This window comes from Salmo salar, chromosome ssa14 (genome assembly GCF_905237065.1).
Source record: "Salmo salar chromosome ssa14, Ssal_v3.1, whole genome shotgun sequence".
Taxonomy (NCBI): Eukaryota; Metazoa; Chordata; class Actinopteri; order Salmoniformes; family Salmonidae; genus Salmo; species Salmo salar.
In genome coordinates, this window is record NC_059455.1 from 29222440 (window position 1) to 29233106 (window position 10667).

A 10667-nucleotide genomic window follows, 5' to 3' on the forward strand; every position below is an offset into this window, starting at 1 on the left:
CAAGGATGTTAGTTCAAACTGTTGAGACACAGCCAGTGGTCTCATTGACTCCCTCCAGCCACATAGCATTGTGTATAGAACAATGAAAGTGAATGGAATATTGCATATCTGTGTGCCCTGCTCATGGACGGTCTACTGTCCCTCACCAAGCACAATAAACCAACCTGATAGTCACAACCATCCCATTCTCTCTAACTCTCTTTTTATATCCCCCCTCCCCACTTTGTGAGAAAAACATCTTAGTGCCCTCCCTCTTGACAGCGGAGATAATTTTTTTCACATTTTAGAGTTAATTTTATGCAATTCTACACATTTTGCCATGGGGTATATAGAAAATGTTGTAGTTTTAATCAACGTTTTCTGCAATTCTACATATTTTACCATGGGGTAGAGAGAAGATTTAGCAATTTTATAACTAATTTCATGCAATTCGTTAGCTTATTTCCTGCAATTTAGCAAATTTTGCCATAGGGTGGAGAGAAATGTTTGCCGTTTTCTGACTGAGATTGACTAACAAAATCAATGGGGGCCCCCCGGCCAGTAATTCATCCATGACAACAAGTTTAGATAGCTGACCGCTAGCTTAGCAATGTAAAAACTGCTACTGCACAACCAAATTTCGATATTGTACTATTCTAACTCGCAACAGTAAGTTGAGAACCCCGACTGAGTTTCCCAAAAATGTCAAATATAAAAATAAATATTTCGGTGGGGGGGGGTTGATCCGAGGGCCTTCAAAAGGGATTCCCCGCGGGCTGCCAGTTTCCCATCCCTGCTTCAGATGATCCTTCCTTCTCTCTCTCCCGCTCGCTGTATTCACTCTCTCTCCCTTTCCCTCTCCTTCTCTATACCCAGTTCAAGTCAAATTTTAGACACACTCATGCACCCGCACACTCACACACACAGCCCCCATTAGACCAGCTGTACTGTGACACTGCGTGCGTGTTTGTCTAAACTGGGTCGTAATAGAAGGCATGGGATGGGGGTGGGGCCGGGATGTTGACGTGGAAACAGAAATGAACAGTGCTTCTAGTAGAGCCTGCAGCTGAAATTCATCATTCTGACACTTCCTGAGTAAAAAATAGATCTCTACAGTGCATCTCTTACATGCGTACTTTCCATGTCCCCACTCCTTTCTCTTTAGGGACAGTTAAACATTTACTGGGGGAGGGCTGGTCCAACTGGAGGTGTCCTATAAAAAATATACTCCCCCCCCAACATTTAAAATAGTTTCACACGACTCTCCCCTTGTACTGTAAAACAAAATGTCCACATACTCCCCCCTCATATAATGAATTCGAAAATAATGTTTACGACGACAAATAACAATAACTGTAGTGGCTCTGTGTTTATAAATGTGGATATTGACTTTGCCACTTCAGCATGCTTTTGTGGCACCGTCAATGCCACGCAGGGCTACGGGCCAGAAGCTTGAGGGTTTGCCTGTTTAATCCATTTTAGAATAAGCCTGTAACATAACAAAATGTGGGAAAAGGGTCTGAATACATTCCGAATGCACTGTACACTGCGATCAGAGCCTGCTGCAGAGAATGATCAGTTAGGTGGAAATCAGATTTCAACATTTTTATTAGGGCGGCGAATAGCCAGGGACTTCACGATACAATATTATCACGATACTTAGGTGCCAATATGGTACAGTATGTATTGCTATTCTCATGATTCTATATGTATTGCGATTCGATACTGTGATTTTATTGCGATTTGGTGTTACAAACATATTGCTCACCATATGTTTGCTACAGAGGGACAAGACAGAGCCATGAGAAAATTAGTTTTGATCAGTCATGGAAATAAAAGTGCTGAAAACAAATGGGCTCCCTATTTAAAAAGGAGATGTAGAACCCGCTACAGCGTGAAGGATCTGGTGCCGGTACAGCCAAATAGCGCCAAAATAATATTGCGATATTGTCGATACGATATATCGTCAAAAATAATATCCTGATACGTAACTGTAGCGATTTCTTCCCCCATCACTAATTTTTATGCTATATTTATAATTATATTAAAAGGTTCAACAAATTTAACAAATTTTCCACCAACAGGCATCTGTGCCAATGGACCATAACCAATAAGCAAAGCATACCAACTTCGGCTGCTTCAACATCATGGTTTGCGTTTTCAACACCACAATCTGCAAAGTTTGGATGCTTAATTATATTTTGGACGAATGTACGCAGGTAGCCTACAGGAGACTTGAAGTGGCCTAATCCGCTTAAAAGATAGTGACTGTTTTGTGTTTATGCCACACATAAAATGTAATACATTTTCAAAGTTAAATGACAAATATTTTGACAATATTGAAGCGTTACGGGTTCTACAGTAGGCGCACCAGGGATAGCTGCTCGGATTGGAGAGGAGGCAGAGCACGTTAAAGGAAAAATCCACCGAAAACCTAATTCCTATTATTTACAGTGTTAAAATATTGTTCTCACATAGTGTTATTTTTGTGAACAAATGTATCATTTTGTCGTTATAAGGTTGGTAGCAACATGTGAAAACCGTTGTGTAAATCTGTTGCAGCTCAAGTCGACTATAAAACCCACAATGCAATGCTCCCTCTATGAGCTGGCTGGCTAGCCAGCTAGGTAGCGAGCTAGCAAACGTATCTACACACAATAATACCAAAGTCAATATCAGCATGTAGCTAATTAGCTGTAAAATCTCCTAAACAAACTGCAATTCCAATTTAGGAGTCTACAATCTCACAATGTTCAACCTGCAGATCGATGTGCCTCAGAGAGTTGAGTCTGACATTCACAACAGCACCATGCAATGCACTCTGGACTGAAGAGGCAGACAAATAGGAGAAATGTGTTATACCCTCTGTTAAATGCAAATTTTTCAGGGTAGGAAAATTGCTAAAATATGATCAATGGCTCATTCGAGAGAAGACAACGTACCTCGTTATGACATTGGCCAGTATTGAAATCTGACATGTATGATAGATGTTTTTGTGATCTAAAAGTCGTGTCTGATATTCACTTCCAGTTTAGTGAGAGCGACTTTATCTCAATGCTACGTAGTATCGGCCAAATTTCTTCCTGCTTGAACGGCAATATCTCAAATAGACATGGAAACACGAATTGACCCAGGGAATCAATATAACATTGCTCAGAGATGCACCAAAAACAATATAACATTCAAAATGGGTGAATCATTACTTTAAGCTTTCCTAAATAACTGGGCCTGCTGGGAGCGTATGTGGCCAGATTATTATAGGACGATTTAGGAAAATAATGATGCAACAGCACATTTTTCAGTCTCATAACTGAAAATACAGCCAGACTGACCTTCTACACTGCCTTTCGAGACCTTATAAGCTGTTGAGAGTAGACTAACAACTGATGCAAATTCAAATCACAGGGCTTTTGCCCCGTTATTCAAATAACATATTCACTGAAGTTTACAGCCTGGAGTAGAATTCTGTACTTGCATGATAACAATAATGCAATTATTCATTGCATTGTGTTGTTCTAGTCTAGGTAGGATAATTCTATTGTCTCTAAACAAGATCAATAGGGAGCTTTTTGAGCTGTGTGTCTCATGTCTTCACTGTTCTTTCATGCGCAATGACGCACCTGGTCTCTACACTTATATCGAATTTGTGCAGCTTTGTAGGATTGCTAGTTAGCATATTACAGATCTGGACAAACTATCCACCTACCACTATTGTCACTATGAAAGGTGGATAGAGGGCAGGATAGACAGACTGGTAGACTATATTGGCCTGTGGTATAGTTAATGTGTGGAAAAGTGCAGTGCATAATGGAACCTCCAAAACACCTTGATATAGGGGAGGTGCATGCAAGCAGATGAGGACATTTGGTTACAATGGAAGAAATGATATAGTAAAACCTGCAAATGGGTGAATGTGAACCCAGGAAATAAAAGCACTACCCTCCCCTGTTATTTCACCTTTTCTGTTCTTAACTTTTTTATTAGTGCAGATGGCAGAAAGGAGAAGAGGAAGCCACTTTAGGCTATTGAGATGCAGCTCTTGTTTCTCTCCCTGGCTGACTCTGACCATTGAGATGCAGCCCATTGTTACAGTGATGCTGTTACTGATTGTGATACTGTCTCTCCACTCCCCCCTACTGGCAGGTTGCTGTGTAGCAGCAGTCTGAGGAAGCTGAGTGCAGGACACAACCACCTACAGAAGCTGCCTGAGAGAGTAGAGCGCCCACTACTGGAGGTGTTAGACGTACAACACAACCAGCTAGCAGAGCTGCCCTGCAACCTCTTCCTCAAATCTGACAGGTAACACAATATTATAGACATACACTGTGTACGAAACATTAGGAACACCTTCCTAATATTGAGTTGCACCCCCCCTTTTGCCATCAGAACAGCCTCAATTCGTCGGGGCATGGACTATAAGGTGTCAAAAGCGTTCCACAGGGATGCTGGTCCATGTTGACTCCAATGCTTCCCACAGTTGTGTCAAGTTGGCTGGATGTCCTTTGGGTGGTGGACCATTCTTGATACACACGGGAATTGTTGAGTGTGAAAAACCCAGCAGCGTTGCAGTTCTTGACACATTCAAACCAGTGCGCCTGGCACCTACTACCATACATCGTTCAAAGGCACTTAAATATTTTGTCTTGCCCATTCACCCTCTGAATGGCACACATACACAATCCATGTCTCAACTACCTCAAAGCTTAAAAATCCTTTTTTAACCTGTCTCCTCCCCTGCATCTACACTGATTGAAGTGGATATATAAAGTGACATCAATAAGGGATCATAGCTTTCACCTGGATTCACCTGGTCAGTCTATGTCATGGAAAGAGCAGTTCTTCCTAATACTTTGAACACTATAATATAGGATGTTAAGAATTCAATGAATGTGATTACATGGTAGTGAATGAAACTCATTGAGTGTGTTAAAAAAAAATATGAATTACATGCTGGTATTGTTGAGATAAAATATGATCTGTGTTGTTTGTTTCAATAGAGCATGATGACAAGAGGTGACCTTAAATTATTACCCAGTTATTTATTAAACATGTTAATACTAGCTGTGGCAATTTATTACACCGGCATTATATGTGTAATGGTTGAAAGACTGACACTAGGGCTCACTTCCTGTTTCAGTTTGCGGTGCCTGAATGCCTCGGCCAATAAGCTAGAGCACCTGCCTCCCTCCAGCCTATCAGAGGAGAGCAACAGCATCCTTCAGGAACTGTACCTCACCAACAACCGACTGACTGATAAGTGTGTTTCCTTACTGACGGGACACACACACCTCCGAGTACTACACATGGCCTACAACTACCTGCACACCTTCCCTGCCAGGTGAGTGGATAGATGTAGGCTACATACTGTATACACACACACACACACACACACACACACACACACACACATAAAATAACTGTTGTAACTCTCTTTTTGTTTTTCTACCACAGTTACAATATACTGTCTCTTTTAGGTACATATTCACTGACTTTTCATCCTCTATAGTAAAATGGCAAAGTTGGAGGAGCTGGAGGAGGTGGACCTGAGTGGGAACAGGCTCAAGACGGTGCCCACCACCATCATGAACTGCAGACGCATGCACACACTCATCGCCCACTCCAACACCATAGAAGTCTTCCCTGAGGTCATGCAGCTTATGGAGATGAAGGTAGGACAGTCAGGCAGGTAGGATGTGTGTGTGAATGCATGTATATTCATGTGTGCGTGTGAGGGTGGTTGTATATATCTGTGTGTTTTAACCCTCCTCTCTCCACAGTGTGTAGATCTGAGCTGTAATGAGCTGAGTGAGATCAGCCTGCCTGAGATCCTGCCTCCTAAACTCCAGGAGCTGGACCTGAGTGGCAACCCTCGCCTCAACCTGGACCACAAAACCCTGGAACAACTCAAGTAAGTCTTCTATTAGTGTAGACAAATTGTGAGCAAAGATGAATTTAATTCTTTAGTTTGTCTGTACCTGTATTCGTCTGTGTACCTGTTCCTGCACTGTGTTCTTTTTATTAAGTATCCTCTCTCCTCTTTGTTGCAGTAACATTCGCTGTTTCCGCATCGACCCGCCCCCGACTTTCTCAACCAATGAGGCGTCGGGTGGGCCGGCTGTGTGGAGTCATGGTTACACAGAAGCCTCGGGTGTCAAGAACAAGTGAGTAACATACACAAGGCTACATGCACATCATGTGTGAACCATATGGGTCACCATGGGAGAGCTTTCATGTGTGGAAAAACAAGCAAAGTTACCATGGCGACTAAGACGAACACGTCAGTCGGTGAGGTCAATGTGGGGGCAGTAGAGTTAGTGTGTGAAACATAAGAGGCTGGGGATGTGGGTGCATGCACACGTCCATGCGTTTGTGTGTGTGACAGATGTGACAGAGATGCAATGCTGTGGAGCTACAGTAAGTCTTAAACTCTCAAAATCCTCAAGGGAATATTATTAACGTTTTGCACGTGTATTCCTATCTCTTTCTCTCTCTCTCCCAGGCTGTGTGTGGCTGCCCTGTCGGTGAACAGTTTCGGTGGGAGTCGTGAGGCCCTCTATGGGGTGTTTGATGGAGATAGGAACGTGGAAGTGCCGTACCTGCTGCAGTGTACCATGAACGATGTGCTGGCCGAGGAGCTACACAAGACCAAGAGTGAAGAAGACTACATGACCAACACCTTCCTCGTCATGCAGAGGTTAGTATGGACACACACATACACACAACTTCTTATTTAGACAGTATCAGAAATTCAACCTTCTCCTGTTCTCTCTCTGTGCCACAGGAAGCTGGGTACGGCAGGGCAGAAGCTGGGCGGCTCGGCGGCCCTGTGCCACATCAGACATGACCCCACCGACCCGGGCGGCTGCTTCACCCTCACCGCTGCCAACGTGGGCAAGTGCCAGGCCATCCTGTGTCGAGACGGCAAGCCACTGCCCCTCTCCCTGCTGCACAACGTAGGCCTGGAGGAAGAGTACCGACGCATCAGACAACACAACGCCATCATCACTGAGGTACACAGGGAGGGGTTTGTGTGTTTGTGTGTGTGGCCTTGTTCTTCTATCCTTGTGGGCACCTGAAATCCCAAAAAGTCCCTACAAGGATAGTAAAACAAGGAAAATTCTCCCTTATGGGGACAGTTACCACGTCCCCACGAGGACAAACACTATTTTAAGCTTAGGGGTTAGGGTTACAATTAGGTTTAGTGTTAGGCATAAGGGTTAGGGGTTAGGGAAAATAGGATTTTGAATGGAAATAAATTGTAGGTCCCCACGAGGATAGAAAAACAAGTGTGTGTGTGTGTATGGAGGGGTAGGAGGGGTTAAGAGTGTATTCTGCTTGTGGGTGGGAGTGTGGCAGTGTATATGAGGATGTTAATTTAAAGTACTGCTCCAAATGCTTGTGATGCACGTCAATTCCATTTCATGTTCAGTTCTATATCCCCGAAGGGTATGGGATTTTGAAGTCAAGTTTGTCATTGATACCACACTTAATGACGCGTTTAATACAATTTTGGCCTGAGCTTTAATCTGTATGTGTGAGGATTGGGGAATGTGTTAGAACAGCTCCCACTCTAAACATACTGTGTGTGTGTTTCTGCGAGGGGTTGGGATACGGCAGAATACCGGTTTCTGTGGGACATTTAAGTCATCTTCTCCTACTCCTCTAGGACAACAAGGTGAATGGAGTGACAGACTCCACCCGCATCATGGGATATTCCTTCCTTTACCCGGCGGTGATCCCACGGCCCTACGTCTGCACGGTAACCCTCACCCCGCAGGACGAGTTCTTCATCCTGGGAAGCCGTGGCTTGTGGGATGCCGTGTCACCGTCGGAGGCGGTGGAGGCGGTGCGTAACGTCCCAGATGGCCTGGCTGCAGCCAAGAAGCTGTGTACACTGGCCCAGGGCTACGGCTGCACCGACAGTCTCTGTGCCGTGGTGGTGCAGCTCTCTGTGAGTGAGGACTGCTGCTGCTGCAGAGACCATCCCCAGCCGCCCCCCAGCCCTGGATTGGGCGGCTACCCCTCTTCGGGGGGTTCGTCGATAAAGGAGCGACCCACAGGGGATGGCTCCCTCCCTGTCCCCCCGTCCTCCTGTAGTGAGATCAGCAGTGAGATCAGTACTAGTGAGATGAGCAGCGAGGTGGGATCCACGGCCTCCTCTGACGAGCCTCCTCAGAGTTCCCTGGGGCTGCTGCACGAACAGCCCCACCAGCTCCACCTGCACCACCAGGCCCACCAGCTCTCCCTCCAGGCCCAGCACGCCGCCCAGCCCTGCCCCTACCCTCACCCAGGCTCGGAGCTCCCTGCCCGGGGCTGCTGTGCTCTCCACCCTGCCTGTCTGACCGGATCCTTCCAGAGGCAGCTGTCCAGCGCCACCTTCTCCAGCGCACTATCTGACAACGGGCTGGACAGTGAGGATGAGGAGCCCATCGCCGGGGTCTTCTCCAACGGGAGCAGAGTGGAGGTGGAGGCCGACATCCACTGCCTTAGGGTTGAGGCCTCTTTATCATCATCATCGTCAGGACGGGAACGCTTGCTGGCCCCTCCACCTCCTCCACCCTGCACCCCGGAACCCCTGGAGGAAGGGGTGGAGCTGACCCTGGGGGAGGCAACGGGCTGGACGGATTTGGCGGATATGAGGGAGGATAGAGAGGAGGGCTGGTCAGTGGGCTGCGGCAGACCGGGTGATGACGGGAAGGCCATGGGGAAGAGGAGGGGGAACGGCTCTGTGGCCCCTCAGGAGAAGAGCCACAACCTGATCGAGGTGGCAGCAGACGCCCCATCTAAGAAGGGAGGGGGATACTTCACGGCCCCCGCCCAGCCCGACCCGGACGACCAGTTCATCATCCCTCCAGAGCTGGTGGAGGAGGTCAAGGAGATCATGAAGCAGCATCAGCAGAAGCAACTGAAAGCACCTAGCCCCGACCAGCCTGCAGACTACTAGGACACACCCTCTACTGCATCTACAACAATTTACCACTATGTTTCTGCAGAGAACTAGGACACACCCCGAAATCCCTACAGTGGAGAATCGCTACAGAGTCTTCGGACTAGCTGAGTAACCTATGTATCTGAAAAACAGCACCTTGCTGAGATGTCTACAGACTACAATCACTCAACCCCTTTCCTGAGACCACAGCACTGGAGTACCAAGCACTGTAACCTGCTCCACCCCTTTCCCCAAAGTGGCCTATAGAATAGGACATGCAAATGAGCCCTTTAAGATAACCCAACCCTATTGGGTATCCTACTTATGGACACACCTTTTATGGTCCAAAGTAGTTCCACTACTACTCACAGACAGACTGTACGGAACGTTGTTTTACATTAGACAACGAACCAATGAGTACCTATGTAATCAACACTAGTCTCTCTGCAAAAGGGTTAGCCTATCACAACACACAGCTATGGATATGATTCCGTTGTTTTTTACTTACCATATCTTTTAATGTAAAGAAAATTAAGTTGCTGAAAAAACCTTGTTAAATGAAACATGGAGAACACAATCTTTTTTTATTATCAATGAAATACATTTGAATGGTACACACCAATAATACCACGCTTAACTGTTGTAGATGGGGCATTTAATAAAACTGTATTTCTTCACTAAATCATGGCTCTTGGCCTGTACAAAAGGCATAGACATTTTTGTAGAAATTTGAAAGACTAACTCTTAGGAGTTGCATACTCTTTATGGTGACCTAGTCACTTTTACTAATCTTCTCTGAGAGAAATTGTGATTTTTTTCCCTCCAATGATTGTAAATAAGAGAAATACTGATGCTTTTAAAGGAACTGTGTACCCGTATGTCTGTGGACGGATTTGGGGGTGTGGGTCAGACCTGGTTTCGCCATTTTGGAGATCTCACCTTTTTCTCGTGGACACATACACTCAGAGACATGTTCAATACACACACAGATACGTGCATACACAGTACACCCACCCTATTATACAGTACAAGCACACACAATTCACCATGGTTCTTTTCATTCAGTTCTGTTGATACTTACATCTTGGTTAGTCAGCACTCCCTCTAATGTGCTCACAACACACACACACACATAATACATACACACAGTATTCCGTCCCACTGCCCGCCTAACTGTTATCACCGGCATGACTGTGTCCAGTTCAGTAATGCAAACAAATGCTACATTATCCACATGGAAAGTAAACCACACAAACGTTCCTGTCTTTGGTATAATAAATCTTACATTTGTAAGCTTTGTTGTTCTAGTGGTATTTTATATTTTGCAGTCAAATTTTATTCTCTTCTGTGTGCGTTTGACACACGTGTGTAACTGATATACAATCATTTCTCTCAGCATTCCTCCCCTTTTTCAATGTATGGTCCTCTTGTATTTTGCTGATGCAACTGCAAAGGTCATACAATTTTAAGTTAATATAAACCAAAAAACAGCCAGAAGTATAGCTGATAGCATTCAATTAGACTTTACAATACAATTTAATGTACCATGTTTACATGACTGTTATCCAGAAATGCAGGATAATAATCTCTATTGTTGCACCTGTCATACTATAGCTCTAGTTTGATTAACGGCTCTATTCAATCTGTATAGCTGAAGTTCGGCTCTATAGCACGCTTGAAATTGAAAGGTAATTTCCAATTGAGCTGACATGTGTAGCATTTACCATGAAGGCCGTGTCTGCTAACGTGGGAACATTGA

The 10667-nt window shown here is 45.1% G+C and overlaps 1 protein-coding gene across 1 annotated transcript in view; it reads left to right on the plus strand.

Annotated features, from left to right (window-relative positions):
• LOC106569160 (PH domain leucine-rich repeat-containing protein phosphatase 1) overlaps positions 1-10201 on the plus strand; it is a 79103-nt gene extending 68902 nt beyond the window's left edge. Inside the window, exons 10-17 of the mRNA XM_014140205.2 lie at positions 4123-4278; positions 5117-5317; positions 5486-5648; positions 5757-5887; positions 6027-6140; positions 6479-6673; positions 6761-6989; positions 7646-10201. Of these exons, the coding sequence (XP_013995680.1) occupies positions 4123-4278; positions 5117-5317; positions 5486-5648; positions 5757-5887; positions 6027-6140; positions 6479-6673; positions 6761-6989; positions 7646-8923 (2467 nt within the window). The 3' untranslated portion in view covers positions 8924-10201. The remainder of the gene's footprint in view (positions 1-4122; positions 4279-5116; positions 5318-5485; positions 5649-5756; positions 5888-6026; positions 6141-6478; positions 6674-6760; positions 6990-7645) is intronic.
• The last annotated feature ends 466 nt before the right edge of the window (positions 10202-10667 follow it).